Here is a 20,251-nt window from a genome sequence, read left to right on the forward strand (position 1 = left end):
AAAACAGAACCCAAGAACAGAATACGCCAACAGAACAAAGAGAAGCGAATTACCCACTTGAGTAAAGTGGAAAAATTACAAAAAGGACGGCCACAGTCGGTGATGAACTTTGACTCATTTATTGGATTGCCAAACATACAAAATAAAAAAATAAAAAATGCAAACACGTGCAAGGAGCATGAAGCAGATGCTAATACGAACGACTTAAAGGCACATATCAAACACAATTGTACTCAGCATGTTTGTTTTGGCTTAAAAATAGACTTCATCAAACCCATTATTTATCTATGCTCTCTTTTATTATGTATTTATATTTATATTTTATTTACAAGCCTCTAGTGTATATGTACAACATCACATGACAAAACCTGGAAAACAGGTCAGCATACTTAAATGATATATGTAAACATGAATGATATGGAAACATTGGGCATACTGTCATATTTTGTTGCTCTGGAAGACTGTAAAACAGAAGACATTGTAGATGTTTAAAATCCTGTCCTGATTTCATGTGTCATTTACCCAAGCAGGAAGGAAGTCCCTCAACCTGATTTGCCAAATGCAGAAGTTGTTTGCAGTGTTTTGGGGGGTTATAGAATGGATTGTGCGGAATCAGATTTGTTTGACACAAATCTGATTCTATAGGATTCATGGCATTTCAATTATTTTCAATTGGGAAAATGTATTTGATACATGTATGTATTTGAGTATTGAGCTTGGCCACTTTGAACTTGATATTAAACTCAAAAGTCAAGGTGTCAATGTTTCGTGTTCAATTAAGCAGCCCCAGAGTTCTCACTATTTGTGACTAAACAGAGATGAGACATGATTTTAGTTCCATATACCATTTGTGACATTATTGCTTGGTGATGCCCTCTAGGCTTAATAAAGGTTGGAAAACAAATATATAACAGTTTTACCATTCACTGTAAATAAATAAATAAAAACTTGCAATGCCAAGAACAGACTGTAGAGGGTAGCAATACGCCACAGAGGTGTCTAATTACTACAAAGAAGAAAAGACCAAAAAAAAATCTCCGGTGATTAGGTCTCTGTTACACCTGGCCAAGATTAAGAAATGGTGGTGCGAAAAAGCCGTTTAAAAATTCCTCGTTTGACCTCTACTTGCAGACTCAAATGAAACGAAAACGTAGATGTTCATAACTGTTCAAAACAGGTGAGTTTTGGTTCAACAGCTTTAAGTTAAATTAGCTAGATAGTCAGCTAGTTTTGGAATTACGTTTTTAACAGAACATTTTTGTAAATCATCGTTTCATGTTGTATAAGGTATTTAATTTGAAAATATCCCACGGTTAGTGTTCTTTTGGCAAAGTTCAAATCCAATATTATGTCATTTGATCAAGCAAAAAACATGTGTAAGTTTCCGCTGACCTAGATATAGCATTAGACTCGTTTATGAGCAATGTATTGTTTGTTCACTCGTCATCTTCTACCAAATATTGTGCAGGGTTACCTCTGGATATGGATATGGAGATGGTTGACTGGTCCAACACGGGGGCTGCTGGCTCAGAACAAATGGCGACCAAACTCTCCAGCAGTGATTGTCAGATACCAGTAAGAGTTGGTGAGCTGGGCCATCACATTAGGGTGCAGGTGACCCCTTATGATTCGTACGAGGAATTCTTCTGCAACAGCCAGACTTCCATCCATCTGCTCAGTGCCCTTGTGACTTACTCGGGGCAGCGCAGTGATGTAGTGAAACAAGGTTACCTGGGCATGCTTGAGCGGAGCAACAGAAGATATTTTGTCCTCAGAGCAGGAAGTCACACCGGATCGAGTCGACTTGAGTGGTACAAGTCCCTGGAGAAGTTTGCAGCAATGGAGAAGTCATCTGGAAAAGTTATGCTGTTTGGGCCAAAAAAGCAAGGGTTTGTTCTTTTTCTAATTACAAATTATAACGTTTTTACATGATAATGGTAACATTTTGCCTTTGAATAGTAAAATGAATTTCTCTTTCCCAGGGTCATTTACCTGAGGTGCTGCATTGGCGTGGGCTGCTTGAGCAGTTCCAGGAAAGGCCTCACGGTGGTGCTCTATGCTCAGGACCAGACGATGGTGCTGGTGGCGGACAACCAGCAAGATCAAGAAGCATGGTACCTGTCCATCAAGAAAATGATCGAGGAGCATAGAGATGAAGATCAGGCGTGTGATGATGAAGATGATGGGTATTGCACTCTGCCACCTGCAGCCTTCTTTAAAGAGGTTTGATCACTTTTTACACCGTGGAACAACACATTTGCTCAACATACCTTTTAAACACTTATTATAGAAATGACAAGGTGGGAAGGAGATGAATATCGATTTGCAATACTTTATTTCTACAAATCTTTGCAAGTGTTGTCATTTTCAAATGATCACTTAAACATTACTAGAAGATCACAATGTGGCCGCTCGTGAGTTACTTTAAGAACAGGCCCACGCCAGTCATGTGGTCCTTGGGCGCTACTTTCACCATGTGGGTGGTGGCCAAACTTTTGTGCTCACCACGTCTGATTTTTAAAACGGACTGATTGGCCTGGTCATTTGGGGTTACAATCGCAGCATGGAGTTACAATGTAAAATTATTTTATTACAATCGAAATGTATTCTCATGTTTACATTTTTATTATAATTGTTAGATTTTAATTAATCATAAAAAAAAACACTTTAATAAAGCCATTATTTTACCATTCAAAAAAATATTTACAATATAATGACCAGTTATTTAAGCAAATTAATTAAAATATAATAAAATTGTTTATTTTACTGTAAATTAAATTTTCGCCAAAAAAGGATTACACATGTATGCAATAATTTTGCTCTGATTAACTGGCAATAAGTTTACCAGTTTAATAAAATGTTAAGTGAATGTGTAAAATAGTCTACAGTAGTTTGCTATTTATTTTCTTTGCAATAAATTTAAACAAGTTATTGAGATGAGTGAATACAAATATTACAAGATTATGTAAATACTTGATGGGCCTGATTAAAGATCAACGGGCAGGCTGTATGTGGCCACTGGGTCATACGTTGCACACCCCTGCATCACATTCTTATTTAAAAAAATAAAATGGGAACAGTTGTGTGAACTATGCCCTTTATAAAACCATTTGCACAGGCATGATTTAAATGACCAATTAAAAAAAAAAAACCTATAGCAGTGAAAATATGAAATATGTTTTGCTCAAGGTTTGGCCCGTCTCGGTGAGTCCGCAAGGTCTGGGTCGCTCAAAGTCTCTGGCAGGTGAGCTCCGCCTCTGCCTCACCGCGACCTCTCTCATCCTGGTCCGAGCGGGCGCGTGCAGTGATTTGCCCTCGGTTACGATACCTTTGCTCGCCGTCCGGCGCTTTGGCCACTTGGAGGGCTCCTTTTTTCTGGAGCTCGGCCGCTCGTCACCGGTCGGCCCCGGAGAGCTCTGGTTTGAAGCCAAAGACCAAGGTGCTAATGAGCTTCGCGCTGCGTTGACATCAGGCCACTTGCTGCTTCACCACTGGAGCGTGACCCTGCCTCCTCCTCTGCTTTGACAGCACAGCACATTCACGAAGTGGTTCGGGACACGGTCCGAGCACTGCGTGCGCTTCCGGATTTCAGCCGGTCCCCGACCTCTAACCACAATCCACTCCTGGCTCCCAAACGCTGCAGACTTAAATACAGAGAGAAGAAAAACTCTGACGTCCAGATGGGCCCAACACAGTGCCAAGAACTCAACACAACAGAACCTCAATCTCCTCTCAGCTTGCATAGCATCACCTTGCCTGAGCCCGACTGCTACATGGACATGAGCAAGCAGCCATGTGATGGCGAATGCTGTGAGGGGGAGGGTGTTGGTTACATGATGATGTCACCGCAGGTCAGCCGCAGTTCTTGCGTGTTACCTCAGGATGCTTATGTTACTATGTCAAGCCCTCAAAAACAAGACTTGCCAGCCTCCATTTCACCTCAGAGAGTAAACAGGTACATTTAAAGTTTATCACCACAGTCCCGCCAGGAATTCACAATGTCGCAATTGCAACAGTTTATACGACCTCAACTAATTGCTGGGAATTATACACGTATTTGCAATTTCAGTTAGTCACAGCAACTTTTCGTAGCTTTCCTCGAATCATGGCAGTTCCCCAAACAATTGTAATATTGCACTGCAAATTATTTACATCGTAAGTCAAGTAAAAAAATGTATGTTCTATTCGGCCACTACATGGCCTTATTAATGTTGTGTTTGTATAATATGAGTTAAGCAGCAAAATCCACCCATTATTATTTTTATCCATCTCAGGGGCAGCCATGTTGCCATTTGCTTTTGACTGAAAATGACATCACATTTGCTCAGAGCTCAAGTAATGACCAATCACAGCTCACCTTTTTCTGGGGTTGGTCATGTGATGTCCACAAGCAGAGCCCCCAATGTGATGAGAAATTGACTTTATAAAATGTGTCACTTTGTGTCAGCCAATCATGTATATACACCGTTTACTCAAATGTGCATATTCATTGTCGTAAATTATGACTTAATGAATCATTACTTTGTCCGAGATATACTATCTACCATGTTATCAGCAATTTGCGTGCATGTTTTCAAATGTCTCTAAAATATCAAGTGAATGGGTATTCTAATCAGATGGGGCGCATGAGTGACTAATCACTGTGGAGAGGAAAAAAATCTTAATATTTCATCACAACTAAAAGCTTTGAAAATCCTTCAATCTGCCTAAAAAAAATGCCCACAAAATACTGGCGGGACTGTCCACATCTTACCTTGTTGTTTGTCTAGCTCTTGCTTGCATGTTGTTTACGTGATTGACTTTCCTGCATCTGACAGATGTTCTCCCCTGTACCCATCACATCGTCAATCCAGCGACCGGGCACAGCACCTTTCAACCCACAATGGACGGCTTCCACTGCAGTTTGGGTCCACTCTTTCACCCAAAAGACGCACAGATACCTCTAGACTGATGACTCCATTTGTCCAAACTGCATTGCTCCAATCGAGTCCTCAATCTGGTCTCTTCCAAGCAGAACGGCTTGCCGTTAGATCCCGTCTCGCGTCATGCCTGCCATCTTGTCTGCAAGTTGACGACTAGTTTGTGTTCTCACATTTTTGCACGCTTTGCTGTTGGCGTACCATGTGACAAATCTTAAATGTAATGTCAGTCATGTTTAGCACATGGGTGCAGAACAATGCAAAGTAGTTGATCACTACCTGGGTGTGGCTTTCACTGAAAAATGTTTCACGGTTGTGTACGTATGAATTAAAGTCACTTGAATGCAACCTGTGTATCCACTTTGTGATATTTGTTTGGTAATGTGCCGGAAGATAATTTTTTTCGTTATGTGCTTTGCCTCAAATGTTGGTTAACAGAACTACAGTACACTAACTACTTCCAAATGGAAAACAATTGGAATGATACACATTTTGAAGAATGGGTAGTCACAATAGATCTCCATTAAAGGGATACTTGAGTCATTTTCAAAAGTAAGATATTTTGTGTATTTAATTGTGATAGCTACATTTTTCTTCATGAATTAATACTTTTAAGAACTGATTTTGCCACTTGCTGTCTACTGATATCACCTGTTCTGAGGAAATACATTAATTAGGGATGTAACGATATCCAAATGTCACAATATGAATCTCACGATACGATAATTAGCACAATACTATGCCAGTAAAGTTGCCACCCTCTGTCATTTTGAATTACTTTGCAAACGATGTTACTATTGGCTTGGCAGCGTAAATTATCAGTCTATGGTGATGAAAAGTAAAAAAAAATTATGCCGATGTGCTTTAAATATTGTAGTATGACGATATTGTGGCAATTTTAATATTGCGATATATTGCAGTTATTGTTACTTCCTAAGTAATGACCAATCATGGCTCAGTTTGCTGACCAAACACAGAAAACAGATGAGCCATGATTGGTCATTACCTATTTCTTCAGCACAGATGTCATCTTCAGTCGACTCCAAGTGGGAAAATGTGTTTTTAATTGTACATGAAAAATAATGTCAAATTGGGGACAAAATATTTTTTTTATTGCTGAAAATGACCCATCATTAAATTTTGCACATTATGTGCAATACATCAACTTGTAAGAGAACTGGAGAACTTCAGAAAATAGCACAGTGAAATACTGAATGTTAAGCAATCTTTTATCCATTTAAGCACAAATACATGTTACAAAATTCAATAAATAAATTGTGTGTTATGCGATATCCTGTAGAACGCAGCGCCAAGCACGTGTACGTAGCAGTCAGGTCCATTCGGTTGATTGGCCCTAGAAAGTAAAAGGACAAGACAGGTCGTGAGACTATGACATTGTAACATAGGGTACACATAATCCGATAAGGTCACATTTGAGCGTTTGAAGAAAGTCGGCAAAAGCCCTGCTCTCGGATGCGTCGGAATGATAATGAAAACTAGAAAAATTCCCGCGGAAATTTTGAATGGGACTGCTGACTCTTGTAAATGAGCTGAACAGTTTAAAATTAAAAATTATCATTTGGTGTAGGCTATGTTGTGATTTTTTCCCCCTCCACGCTCTGCTTGGAAAATGCTCAAGGTCGACGATTGTAAATGTTAAACCGGTTCAATGTTTACGATAACGAAACCTTTTGTGTGGTTAACACCAAGTTCTATCTTTTATTCTACCGCCATTTCCAGGTTACGTCAAAGGCTACAACGCATCATTGAGTTGAAACAGGACCCATGTGTGTGTGGCTGTGAAGATTTTTTTTGTTGTTGTTTTAAAGCATGCCTAGCTGCATTGTGTGTACAAGTGTACGAATCAGAAAAGAAAGGAGTTCAAATTGTTCTCTTTTCCAAGAGGAAACAGGCCATTTCAGTCAGAAACACCGGAGGAGCTTGTGCCTCTAAGCTATTTAATGCACAGACTGGACTAAGGACATAATTAGGAATGTCCACGTTTGTGATGTTCATTTCATATTTGGTAAGTTATCGTGGCCATTTAGTTAAACTTGACTTCTGTCTTGAAATGTTCAGTAAGCATTTATTTAGCATTTATCAGTAATTTCTTAAGTCCAACGATGACTCCGCCTCCACCCCCCCACATCGTCGTCAGAACAATATGACACGATTCTCAGTTCTTTTATATACTGAAGGATTATATTTAGTTTTGTAATCTTTTGTGTGTTCAAATAAATCAAAGATGAGATTCTTGTGAAAAGGGTCCTTGCAAGGAGAATTTATTACAGAGATCTCTGGTCACACAATTGCATATCACCCAAGCAGTGTCATCCAAGAATGTGTGTCCCTCCCCCCAGGAGACACAGCCCTTTATTACAATCAGAGTTAGTACAGAAAAACGCCTCTTCTCCTCCCATCAAATACGAAAATCAGATTACATTCTCACAGTATGCTATGTTGATCTTTCACATTTAGACAAAACAGGTTCTCAGTATGCCAGCTTGCACTTTCTTCCCAAAACAGAATCTCAATATGTCAGATTGAACTTTCTTCCCAAAACACAATCTCAATATGCCATCTTGCACTTTCTCAAGCAGGACAAGGGAAAGGGAATTTAGACGAAACAAGATAACAGATAGGTTAAGGTCGAGTTATATTGAGTTTAACATTATTGCACCTGTGTAGATGTGCATCTACACATCTATAACTAAATTCAAAATGGTTAAAATATAAAATAAAGAATTAAAAATGTTAACAATGTTAACAATACCAAACAACAAAATAACCAGCAGACTAGTTGGCTACGTTACTCACCTGCCATGCAAGTATAGTTAGCTGTGAGGATTTAGTTCTTCCTATTGACAATGGCCCAAGCATCATACATTTTATGTTCTCGTCTCCGCCAAACTTTCACTTGTAAAACACTGAACTCTGTAATTCCATAAGGATCAGAAATTTGCTGGCCATCTGACATTAGTTTTTTGTGTGTGTGTCATTTTCATGATTCTTTATAGTCAGTTTATGTAAATGTTTACAAACCCCACCATCTTTTACTAACAATGTGTGCAACCTGATTACGCCATCTTTGTTTACAAACGGGAAAGGAGTCTATTCTTATTTTCCACCAGCCTGGATGCTGTGTGTTACCATATTGCCCCCTTCTGGTCAGTCTTGGTACTATGACTGCCACAGTGATGTGTGTGATATGCCATCTTTGTCATAGAGTACATCACCAACTCTAAGGGCAGCAACATGTTTTTGTTGCCATGTGTTAGGTTTCTCGCATTAAAAATAAATACAAAATCTTAATCAAAGGACAAATCTGCATGTGTGTACCCTATTTAAAATATAATTGGTACATGAAGTGGCATATCTGCTTTTATACCAGTGTTCAGAAGTTCCTCTCAGTCTTCCTTCAAGTTATTGATGAGCTCCTGTGTCCTCTGGGCCAACTTCCTCCTCTCGGCCTGCTGCTGCTTGAGCGCTGCCTCTGCTTTCTTACTCTGGTAGATCTTTACCCCAGCGAAGGCCAAACACAGGATCAGTGTCTTTAGAGCCAAGATGTACAAGAGTACGGGTACGTTGTCCAAAGCCTGCCAACATACAGAAAAAGTGCAGTGACTACACAATTTCCCAACCGCAGAGGAGTAACTAAAAGAAGAATAAATTGTACAGTCGCAGGCTGCAGCCCCAATGCATACCGTACCAGAGGTGATGGATTTAAGTCACATGACTTGCTTAGAGTCAGCAATTTTATAAATTCGGATTTGGTTAGCTAAAACTTATGATAGACTCGCTCAACTTGACAATACAGAGACTGGTTTTGGAACCATAAATAACTATTTGGGTAGCTGACTAAAGCAAGAAGAACATATTGAGTGTGAAGTGGCTAATGTGATATAATATATTATGTGAACAAGCTTGTATGACTCGTGACTTGTATGACAGTGACTTGTATGATTTTGGCTCAGGTCGTGGGATTCTGGGCTTCCCGGTGAAATTTCAGGATGAATCTACAACCTTTACCGCTGAGCTTAATTTGACCTCTAATCGTATACGTGCATTTCGTCCTTCAGCGCCTTGGCACGAAACAGTACTGTAGCATTGAACCCTTGGCCATGTGCGTTGAAAAGGTCAAAATGTATTAACTTGTAAAGGTTCTAATGCATTTAACGTTGATTCTGACATTTCACCCGAAATATAGCCCGAACAGTTTATGTGTGTGGCACGTACTCACAGTCCCACCGCTGATGTATTTATATGTCCGTCATTTCATCGTTACATAGCAGGCGCAGCCTGCCAGGACCATATAGGGTCGGAGGAGAGATCAATGTGAGCGAGACAGCTGCACACCAGCCATCGAGTGACATTCATTCGTCCGTATAAGCCACGCACACAACTATTAAGAGCGCTTTTATTAACATTGAACGATCACTAGCGAGTCCCACACACGGAAAAATGCTAAAAGATATGTAAACAGTTGTCACAGCAGCACCGCCGCCGTAACCCTAACCCTAACCCTAACCCTTAAACATGGCAAATTAGCATTAGCATGACGCTAGCGACAGCTGACAGTACAGGGTTTTGTAAAAACAAGCACAAAGGAAAAATCCGGAATAAAAGAATTGAAGACGAACACACAAGCAATCAATTGTCATTTACATGTCGTTTCTGATATCATGTGTTTGAATCGATTACCTTCCAATTGATCATTTTTAGCTTGTGACCGTCCAAGTTTGTTTTCGGCAAACAGTACCAGAAGACAGCGACCCACCAAAGAGGCGGGGCTAGAACTTAAACAACCAATTAAAATGTTTCAGTCGTGCTGCGTTCTAGGTAGCTGGGATAAAACGCAATACAGCACTCAATTTTAATTTAATCGTTTTAAAAAACAATTTAGCAATCATGTATTCAACTCGATTTCCTAAAATGCTTTAAGTAAGTTTGAAAATAAATTACACATTGTTTCCCTATGTCATTACGCTCTTTTTTACGTCATGTTTTGAAATCACGGAGCACACGTTAGTATTAAATAGCTGACCAATGTCAATAACGTGTAACAATCGAAAATGTCGAGCGTGCAACGCATTCATTCAAACAGGAATGTTTTAATATAAAGTTATTAAGCACTGCATTAAGAGTGAGGTGTAGTCACGGTGGCCGAGAGGTTAAGGCGTTGGACTCGAAATCCAATGGGGTTTCCCCGCACAGGTTCGAATCCTGTTCGTGACGCATTACTTTTTTTTTTTTTTTTTTTAACTTTTTTAAATAAACAGTCTTTCTTAAAGAGGCAATGTTTTAATGTTCATTTATTTTAAAAAGCCACTATAATTTTTATTAATATGCAGGAAAATATCTTCTATCACATCATATAGATAATCATAGGTCTAGTAATCGCTAATTATATTACATATGTCGCGCCGCACCTTGGCTGACATGTTTCGCCGCCATCTGCCTGTTACGGATACCCGCAGAAGACGAACTTAGTGAACCAAGTAACTGATGGTCGGCTTGCGAAGTGTGTCTTTTTAATATTGTTATGCTAATGTTAGGCTAAGTTGTGTACGCCAGAGTGGGGGTTGTTTATCATGCGCTACACCACAACACTGTTCAGCAAGTGTAATTTGGTGACTTGATTAATCGCTTGCCTCTATGATAAATGGAATCGCTATGAGCACTAGCTTTAAGTGTATGTGTGGAGGAGATGCGCTAGGCTTAAATTAGCCAGTGATAGTCTTAGATAACAGCATTAGCTTGTGAAATACAGTATTACTTGACTCCTCTGTGAAGTTGTTGACAGGGTGTTTGTATTTGTCATCCATGCGCCACACAATTGTTTCAATCTTCTTGGCTACGGCTAGTCGAAGCAAGATGCCGACCATCGCCAACACTAAATGCTGAGCAAGGTGGAAATGCAGACTTACGAATGAGTGCCAGCTTTCTGGTTGTCAATCTAATCGGGCCTTTAGTTTATTGGTGTTAGCATTTAGCAATGTTTCGGTCGACAAATATCTGATTTATAGAGCCGGCATGAATTATTAAAGCAATATAAGTAAGGCTCATTTTACATCATGTATTTCTAACATTTGCAATTCATTTTATGCATAAATTAACTGAAGCATAAAAATATTGAGGCGCCACTGAAGAGCTGACAAAATTCCCCTTACTAATCTTCAGTATGAGGGAGCTGTGTCATTATATGAAACAGATCCGTCCCAAAATGAGCCAATTTTACCATGACAAGAAATATATTGTAAAAACGTGAATAGTTCTTGATTTTTAGGATATTTTGATGAAAGAATTCCACAGACACGTTATTAAGACTCTGAACACTATGCAACATGATATTGCTTGTGATCAAGGACGTTATTACTGGAAATGCATTTCTTTCTTTCTTTTTTAAATCATAGATGTACTGTTAACGAGTGGCACTAGTTCCGGTTCTGAATCAGGTTTTCTGCTTCCCCCGTGTGGACTTTGCATGCTCTCCTCATGCTTTCGTGGGTTTATCTGCGGGTACTCTGGATTCCGACCACATTCCCAAAATATGTTTTGTAGGTTAATCGAAGACTCTTAATTGTCCCTATATGAATGTGAGCAATCGTTTATCTATATGCGCCCCACGATTGGCTGGTGATCAGTGACCAGGATGTTGCACACTGCTTCTTGCCTAAAGTCAACTGGGTTAGGCTCCAGCTCACCCGCCACGGACCCTCGTAAGGTTATGCAGTACAGAAATGGATTGTGTGACTATATGTGAAAAAACAAAAAACAACCTTCCATCAACATGAACAGACTTTTTATATGTTCAGAGCAATAAATATTTCCACTTTTGCCTCTGCAATGATGTCGAAAACCAAGTTACAAGTAATATATTTCTTTACATGGCTAAATCATCTTTAAAATAATGTAATCTCTGTGGACACGTACAGTATTTGACACTACTGGTACAATTGTACACGTACTACCTCAGCACAGGAAGCACAGACAACATTTGTCATTTGATTTTCTTCAAAAGAAAACAACAATCCCTGTTTTGCCGGCAGCAGCAGTCAGAAAAGATTTCCTATAAAATGAAAAACATCGCTATTGGTTCCTGACAAAAAGAGCTGCTTTTCATTGAATACAACATGTTTTTATGTACACGGTGGCTTATAATACAAAGTTCCATTCGTTGCAGATACCGTAATAATAAATAAGACATGCACAGCAATAATGGAGAGAAGAGCTGGGCCAAGAGAGCATCATGCCTCTATTTTTGCGTGTGTTTTCAAACGTCAACGTGCTGCACACTTAAAAAAAAGAAAAGAAAAGACACGCACTTTTTCATTTTCATCCTGTCTTTTGATTGCTTTAAGTGAACGCTCAACTGGTGCAAAATCAAACATATCAGGGGAAATAGTACATTTAGATAAAATGTTGCATTTGTGAGTGCAGTGTTAGACAAGACTGCGATTGGAAAAAGCTCCACGGCCGACAAAAGCCACGCTAAACGGCAAGATGGCGCTCAAACACGATGACTCAAACACTGCACTGTCCATTACTTCATGGCATTAGTAGGCTCTCACAGTACTTCATGAAATCATTGTTGCTTCATTCAAATAAAGATCTGAGCAAATGACGTGTTCCGCGTAAAAACGCGTGAAGACATCATGTCACACGATGTGTGTAAAGACATTTAAATTTGTCATCAGGTCATTGACAGACACTTGAAGACACTACAAGTCATCGCCAAGTCACCTGACGTGTGTAAAGACACTTGGGACCCTATTTTCATAGCCATGGTCAAGGTCATGGTATTTAAGATGATTTAAAAATATATATATTTCTACAATGATTCTTCGTAACTCCAAGATCAAAAGCGATGTTTTTGTTTTGTTTTGTTCTCCTCTTACAGTAGGAAGAGCATGGCTCAGGTGGTAGTGTGGCAGTCTCCCAAGCTGAAGGTTGTGTGTTCATTCCTCAATCATTGAGTGAAATGACTTTTATTAATTTTTTTCAATTCTTTATTTTACTCCCTTCCAAGTGTAAATATTACTGTAAAATTCAGTCTATTTGGCCCGTACTCTAAATAGTCAAATTTACTCTACAGAATTTACTGTGTATGATGACATTCACCCAAATGAATAAACAAATAAAACAATGAAATCCACCAAAATCACGTTACAACGCCTGTGCCACAATTTAGGCCTGATTTTAGCAGGTCTAAAGTCTAGTCTGCTTTGTCTCCAAATTGTCAGGTGCGCCGCGGCGCGTAATAGAAAACACCCTCAGTCCACCGGAATGCCCTGTGTGGCGCAATTCTTAAACACGGTAAAATAGACCTGCGCCGGTGCCAGTTTTTATACCAATCACATGTGCATCAGTCTATGAAAATAGGGCCCTTGGAATCGTCGTCGATTTACAAATTGTGATCACTGTAAAGAAATTTAAAAATCACCATCAAGCCGTGTGACATGTTCAGTAAGACGTAACGCCAAGTCATCAACTGACGTGGAGTTCAGTATAAAGACACTTAAAAGTCATCAAGTTTTCATTAAGTTGTGTGACATATTTAGGGTAAAGACTTCAAGTCATAGGACAGTCAGCGTAAAGACACTTGGAGTCATCACCAAGTCGTGATGTGTTCAGTGAAGACTTTTAGTTGTTAAGATTGCACTCAATAGTGTATCTTGGTAGTAAAAAGAAGAGGGGAGCCAATAAGGTGCCCAGAGGAACGCCATCACGTCGTTTCTGCTCGCAACACATTGCACGCAAATATAGAAAAGAATCAAGTTCAAATATGCTCAGCAGAACCCTGAAGAACTTCACAGTCACTCACATGCACGCACAGTCGCACGCACACACACACACACACACACGTATGCGCAGATTCAAGACAACACACACTGTACGCTTCACATGCACACGCTCACAAAGGCGACGCTCATATTTGCATAAGTGCAAAAAATTAACCATCATAATCATAGAAAAGTATATGTGTGTAGGTCCAGCTTCCTCCAAAAAAAGTACCTTTTAAATATGGTGTGGTGTGAAATGACCATGATTCATATTTTACCATCCTCCTGTCAGAAGGCACCTTGTTCTCCACTTTGCAAAATTATTATTAGGATTATGTGAATGCAAACGTTATTGTACTCCATGTTGGGACAGAGGTGGGCAACTTCAGTGCTCAAGACTCACATGATGATGATTCTTAAAAGGGATGGGTCAAGTTAAAATGTGTACGTAAAACATTTAATTTGAATAAAATAACATATTTTTACATAATCATTTATGCTGATTGAAATGTTTACAATCTATTTGACTCATTAAACCCTCAAGGGGAAATCAACGCATTTCTTATAATTAATGTAATTATAATTAAGTGACTAAATCATGAAAATAGTTCATTTAAAAAAATAGTTCAAATTCATGTAAAAATTATTCAGATTAAATTCTCAAGTAGAAATTCAACATTTGTAATAATTAACTAAATTATCTAAATAGATCAATTTGATGATGAAACAATTTCTTCTCATTTTGTAACTTCATTATTTATTTTTAACTCATTCACTCCCAGCCATTTTCACAGAAGCAGTCCCCTTTTATCCCGGCCGGCTGTTTTACTGGATTTTGACTGATTTTGCAAGGCCCACAAAATATTGTGTTGTATTGCTATAAAAACATGGAACCTACCAAAAAAAAGATTAGTGTCTCCTCTTTCATCAGGAAAAAAAGTATTTTTTTTTTATCTGTTTCCATTTTGTAGCAATTAGCATTAGAATATAGCTAAGTTTCATTATTATTCACAAATCTGTTTAGAATTCTGAGTAACCGAGTGTTTTTCCAACATGACCATTTCCTATGCTCTGCTGCCACCTGCTGGCCGTTTGTGTAATAACTACCATTTCTTCAACCGTTCTTTGCAGTTGAGAGGCTGCATCAAAGCCTTCTGTATGCTCTAGCATAAAGAACATAAAAACACGTATAAATTAGTCTTTGGGACACTTAAAACATTTAAAATAGAACGTATTTATATGTTTTTGGGCGCAAATGAGTTTACCAACCAATTGTTTTTTAAAGAAAATACATGTAATAAAATATATGTAAAATTGTTTTCTTCACTAACAAATTTTGATTTTATTATTTACAATAAATCAAATAACCCATTTAATGAGGATTTTTAGGGTAAATATGGCTAAATTAATATGACAATATTACACTGGTTTCTTGATTGTGTCAATAATCGGTGCGCCCGATTCAATAAAACACGTAGCGAGTAATACTTTGCCTCGCCCCTCATGTAGAATGTCATATCAGTGTGTTAAACATTACTAGCCACGAAATTGTAACTATACTTGCACTATGCATTTTGCATAATAATACCACAGTTGGACTACATATGCAGGATTAGTATCCTAATTATGGTAATTATAGCCAATTGTATATAAAAAAAAAAGACTCTGTTTCCCAGAATGCACCCTGTTTGGCGTCATGATATGATAATAGCTTAATCTCCTTCCTTGGCAATGTCTCATACAAAAACATCAATACATCAATTACTTTTGTATACCTTTGGAATACTTGATATACATTATATACTGTATACATCACAACGTGAGACGTTTGTGTATTTTCCCATGTTTGTCTCCTCAACTCGATGATGGTCTTGTTGTTTGGCTCAATGTTTGTTAGAATTCTTGTCTTCTCGTTTTGTCTTGATGTTTGTTTTAATATCGGTTTTCGGGTTTGTCTTCTTGTCTTGATGTTTGACTCAATGTTTGGCTTCTCATTTTGATGCTGGTCTTGATGTTTCACTTGATACTTGTCGTCATGCTTGCCTTGCTGTCTTGACCGTTCCAGTCCATAACAATGAGAGTGAAGAAACCCTGTGAGCCAAAACATTTTCACAAAGCACAGAGGTAAAAAAACAAACAAAAAACAGCAACAAAAAAGTCCTCCCCACTTTTACTCAGCAGCAATTGCACGAGTCATGCATGGCTGTTGATCAGACACAAAGTGCATCAAACTAACAAAAACACCCCACACTGGCCACTCCTGGGAATTGTCAGGCGAAAACCCCCGTTACCACGTGCAAGCATCGTGCACTTCAGGCACAGTTGTCACTCCTCACTAAAGTGTCTGCAACCCCGAATGATGGTTGAACCTATACATGCCTAGACGGGTGGCTCTAGTTGCAGGGAAAATTGATGTGAAAGTAACACAGGCTCAGTAATTTCCTCTTTCCTCTTATTTCTAGCCGTCTAACCAGGCGGCCGTTTTGATACATCTGCACATGCCCTCCACCCCTCCTCCTGCTCCTTCTCCCTTTGAATACTGCCCCCCGGTGGCAGGTGACGAGGTGGGGCGCCGCCCCCCGGTAGCCAACGGCGAGATGGGCCGGTGCCCTGGCTCGCCGACTCCTCACACCACGGTGCTGATCCGACTGACCGGTTTCGACTTGGGCCCTGGCACGCCGCCCACCCCCGGGTGCGGGGAGAGCGGCGCGGTGGACGGCGGCGGCAACGGGGAGTGCGGAGGAGGGGGCGGGATGGAGGAGAGCGGCGGGTACTGGGGAGCGTAGGGCTGCGGCAGAGTCTGAGAGACCAGGCGCGCCGAAGGGGTCTGGGGGGGTGCCGTGGAGAATATGAAGTGTGTGGAGGGCGAGCTGGCGGGAGAGGGGCTTAGCGGGGAGTGGACGGCGTGGTTGTGAGAGTGAGCGTGGGGGTGGGGCTGCGAGTGCGAGATGGTGAGCGGCAGCTTGCCTCCGCCGCCCGGCCGGTAGAGTCCGTGTGGCGTAGTCGGGGTGAGGGGCGAGTGCGGGGACAGCGGTGGCGGCGTGATAAATCCTGAGGCCGCGTTGTAGCGCTGGTGCTGGGCGGCGGCCTGCTGGATCCGCTGATGCTGCTGGATATGAGAAGGGCCACAGCCGGACGGGACCTGGCGCCGGGGGACCGACACCCTGTGCATGAGGGGGTGGTGCTGCGGGGCGCTTTGCATGTGGTATCGGTGATGGTGGTGGTAAGGTGGTGGGGGAGTCTGTTGCGGCTGGTGCCCGCTGACTCCGCCTCCCCCACTGTTGCCGTGGCAATACTGGGCGTGCAAAGCCTGGAGCTTGGACGGCGCCACACTTGTGCCTCCTCCCACGCCAATGCCGCCCGGGTCCGACTGGCCGAGGTTGGCAGATGGGGAGGGGCATGGGGAAGGGGAGGACGGGTGGGCGATGGGTGGTTCGGGGGCGGGGTAATGGGGCGGGGAGGATATCATCAGGGGACTCGGGGGGCACTGCGGTGTCGGTGATGTCATCGTCAGGGGACCAGGAACTTTCCCTCTGCGGCTGCCAAAAAAGTTCCCCAGCCGGCCGCTGCCGACGCCCGGCCCCACCCCCATCGCCATCCCGGCGCCGGCCCCAGCCCCGCCCCCGCTCATGAGCGGGGAAGTGCTCGGCCCACCCTGGTTGTGACAGAGCCCCGGCCCACCGCCCACCCCCGTACCGGGGCTCTGAGTAGGGCGGTGCGGCCGGTAGGCTGCTGGAGACGAGGGCGCCATCATGGGGCTGTAGGCCAGAATCCCTCCGGGGTGATATTGCTGGTGTGGCCGTGGGCTGCTGATGATCGACCCCTGACAGGAACAGCAAACAAGTTCAGTTAGACATCACTTTCTGTGCAAAATGTTCAGACAACAATAATGTAGACAATATTCATAGTTTGCACTTAAATTAGGTAGTTGGCAGCTCTTGTAAACATGTCTTGTAAACCACTCATCCAGCATTCTGCCACTTGTGCAAAATTACAACTCACAATAAAATTTGGATGTAACAGAACATAAAACAACAACAGCCTTTAATAATCCAGAAGACAAAACTCGACTTTACGATTTAGCACATTTTCAACGATTAATCAAATTAATTCGATTTATTGCCCGGCCCTATATAATGAATTATAAATAAGCGATTGGTTGTTTTGATCATATGTATCGACATCATGCTTACCTCCATCGTGCTGTCCAATGAGCCGACACTGTTCCGACGACCTCGCTTCCCTGTTGGCCAATCAGAAAGTAGCAACAGTCAACGTAGGGGAGAATCAAATTAATTAACAACCAAATTAATTATGATTGAACATAATGCCCCATGCATAACAATTTGTAAAGCCATTTTCTATGTCTGAACCCAAAAAGGAAGCTGTGCTGACCGCTGTCGGACAGATCTCTGAGCGAGGAGCTGAGCGCCGTGCGTTTGAGTCCGTCCACTGACGCGTACGTGTCGTCCAGGCTCGGCCGGCCCAGGGTGCCGTTCAGCGCCTCGCTCTTTGCGGGCCCGGCTGCTCCGGTCCCGACGCCCGGCCCACCCGCCATTAGCGCAGCGGGACGCATCACACCTTTCTGCTTCTCAAGCTCGGCTGTGTGTGAGGTAAGAGAATGGCGTGAATAATTAAAGCGCACAGCAACACAATCTGCCATTTACAGCATCGCCCTTTATTTACTTGTTAAATTCATTTATCTGTTTTTGACTTCTACAATTGGTTTATTAAAATTAGGGGTGTCAAAATGAGTGAGTTAATTTTGAGTTAATTTAAAGTTCCTTGACCTTTGAATTTTTTTAACGAGCAATTAATGACCGCCACTTACTTGAAAAGCCTGAATTGGGGGAATTCCAGTCGCAACGCAGCAGACACGCCCACGTCAAATTTAGCAGTAATACATTTAATAATAATGCACAATAATAATGCATATATTTGTGGAGACTGGGGTCAAGTTGTATTTTACAATTTTAAAATTGTGCAGAATTTCACAAATTACTTGTGTTAATGATTTGATAGCTCTTAAGAAAAATGCACTAAGCTGTAACTGTCTTACAATAACAATTATGCCATCGAGTGGCAGAAAAATGACTAAACACGAAAGCAGGTTTTTTTTACAGTACAACTTGTCATTTTAATTTTAACTCAATTGTATGAATTGTTAGGAAATTACTGTACTAAAGGATGCAGCCATATTTCTATTAGTTTAAATTTGTTTCCCCCACTTTTCTGTTAAAAAGAATAAGACAACTTAGACATGTTTTATTTTATTTTATTTTTTTTACATTTTATTGTACATTTAGAACATTCGTGATAAATTGTGATTTAAGTATTGAAGTCATGCGATTAATTATGATTAAAGAATGTTATCGCCTGATAGCCCTAATTAAAATCTATTTGTTCATTTTTATTTATGTATTAATTCATATATTTAGATAAATGGTTAGTATGATAAAAGGAATTAGATATACTGTACATACAAAATATTTTGTTCACTGAGCATAACATCCATTTTAATTTTCCTAACCGCTTATCCTCACACTTTAAATTTTTTTTTAAATAAAATAACACATTTACATAAGACAACAAGTGAACCAACCTCAATATAGATGTACTAGAAACACATTTATTATTATGTTTATTTATTTAATAATTGTGAGAATTATATCTTGCATCTTAAAAAAACCCCAAACTCAGCATATCAAGAAATTTGAATATGGTTTTACACATTTATTTTAATACAGACATAAGATCGTAATTGGCCTTTTTCTCAATCTGAGTGAGTGTCTGTGTTGCCCACTTACATTCCACACGATATTTCTCCATGTCCTGCACCTCGGCCACGCTCTCCCTCAGGTCCGAGGTGAATCGAGCACGGTCCTGCTGGCTGGGCGCCGTGAACACGATGAGGACCTTCCTCTCGCCGCCGGGGTTGGCCGATGTCAACCTGATGCCGTGAGGGTAATCTGGATGACGGGTCACGACACAAGGTCAGAGATTGGTCGAGGTCGGGCTAATTTTCTATCAGTAAAAACAGGTGTTTATCTTTAACGTCAAAACATCAGTTGGTCTTGCTATACAACAGGAAGGTGAAATCCACAGCTGTGTGACAGCGTCAATCCAAACTGATCACTGTTGTCTGGGCTAAGTCCGAATATTTGACAATGCATGTCATGAGATGGTGGCCGTAATAGTGTCTTATGCTTCTATGGGCTTGGTTGAGGTTGGGAATGGAAAACAAAGAGGCTCTTACAAGTGTTCTGGAAGGTGTGCACCTGCATGTCCACCAGAGGGAATGATTGTCGGAAACTGTACGTCACAGAGGCCTTCTTCTTTTGGAAGATCTTGGTCACCTAAAAAGGTAAAGGAGGAGCAGGAAGAAGGGGAAGAGAGGACATCATGTTCATTTAGATTATATTATATATATGTATATATATATATATATATATATATATATATATATATATATATATATATATATATATGTTAGGGGTGTGAATTGCCTAGTACCTGGCGATTCGATTCGTATCACGGTTCATAGGTCAC

The 20,251-nt window shown here is 40.8% G+C and overlaps 3 protein-coding genes and 1 non-coding gene across 11 annotated transcripts in view; 2 read left to right on the forward strand and 2 right to left on the reverse strand.

The window, feature by feature from the left end:
- The first annotated feature begins 1,011 nt into the window (after positions 1–1,011).
- On the forward strand, positions 1,012–5,267 carry LOC144054699 (uncharacterized). Of its 2 annotated transcripts, none has more exons than XM_077569955.1 (6): positions 1,012–1,177; positions 1,469–1,889; positions 1,983–2,223; positions 3,190–3,439; positions 3,529–3,955; positions 4,818–5,267. In XM_077569955.1, exons 2-6 carry the CDS (start codon positions 1,483–1,485, stop codon positions 5,077–5,079), a joined length of 1,587 nt encoding a protein of 528 aa, XP_077426081.1. In that variant the 5' UTR covers positions 1,012–1,177; positions 1,469–1,482; the 3' UTR covers positions 5,080–5,267. The 2 variants fall into 2 exon arrangements, with proteins under 2 accessions (XP_077426081.1, XP_077426164.1); XM_077570038.1 differs by having other exon boundaries at positions 3,190–3,244.
- Positions 5,268–6,130: 863 nt separating this feature from the next.
- Positions 6,131–9,698, reverse strand: smim11 (small integral membrane protein 11). Its single transcript, XM_077555437.1, has 3 exons — positions 9,621–9,698; positions 8,308–8,515; positions 6,131–6,273 (listed from the first exon to the last, which is right to left on the reverse strand). The coding sequence occupies exons 1-2, from the start codon at positions 9,633–9,635 to the stop codon at positions 8,327–8,329; spliced, it is 204 nt and encodes a 67-aa protein (XP_077411563.1). The 5' UTR covers positions 9,636–9,698; the 3' UTR covers positions 6,131–6,273; positions 8,308–8,326.
- Positions 9,699–10,072: 374 nt separating this feature from the next.
- On the forward strand, positions 10,073–10,154 carry trnas-cga (transfer RNA serine (anticodon CGA)). Its single transcript has one exon. It is a non-coding gene; the product is annotated as a tRNA-Ser (tRNA).
- Positions 10,155–16,182: 6,028 nt separating this feature from the next.
- The window catches only part of LOC144053300 (IQ motif and SEC7 domain-containing protein 1-like), a 58,502-nt gene continuing 54,433 nt past the window's right edge, over positions 16,183–20,251 (reverse strand). For all 7 annotated transcript variants that reach the window (XM_077567619.1, XM_077567638.1, XM_077567627.1 and 4 more), the window contains 5 exons: positions 19,959–20,058; positions 19,510–19,671; positions 18,098–18,304; positions 17,896–17,945; positions 16,183–17,525 (listed from right to left, as the gene is read on the reverse strand). In XM_077567619.1, the coding sequence (XP_077423745.1) occupies positions 16,329–17,525; positions 17,896–17,945; positions 18,098–18,304; positions 19,510–19,671; positions 19,959–20,058 (1,716 nt within the window). In that variant the 3' untranslated portion in view covers positions 16,183–16,328. The remainder of the gene's footprint in view (positions 17,526–17,895; positions 17,946–18,097; positions 18,305–19,509; positions 19,672–19,958; positions 20,059–20,251) is intronic.

The sequence above is a fragment of the Vanacampus margaritifer genome, chromosome 1, assembly GCF_051991255.1.
Source record: "Vanacampus margaritifer isolate UIUO_Vmar chromosome 1, RoL_Vmar_1.0, whole genome shotgun sequence".
Classification (NCBI taxonomy): domain Eukaryota; kingdom Metazoa; phylum Chordata; class Actinopteri; order Syngnathiformes; family Syngnathidae; genus Vanacampus; species Vanacampus margaritifer.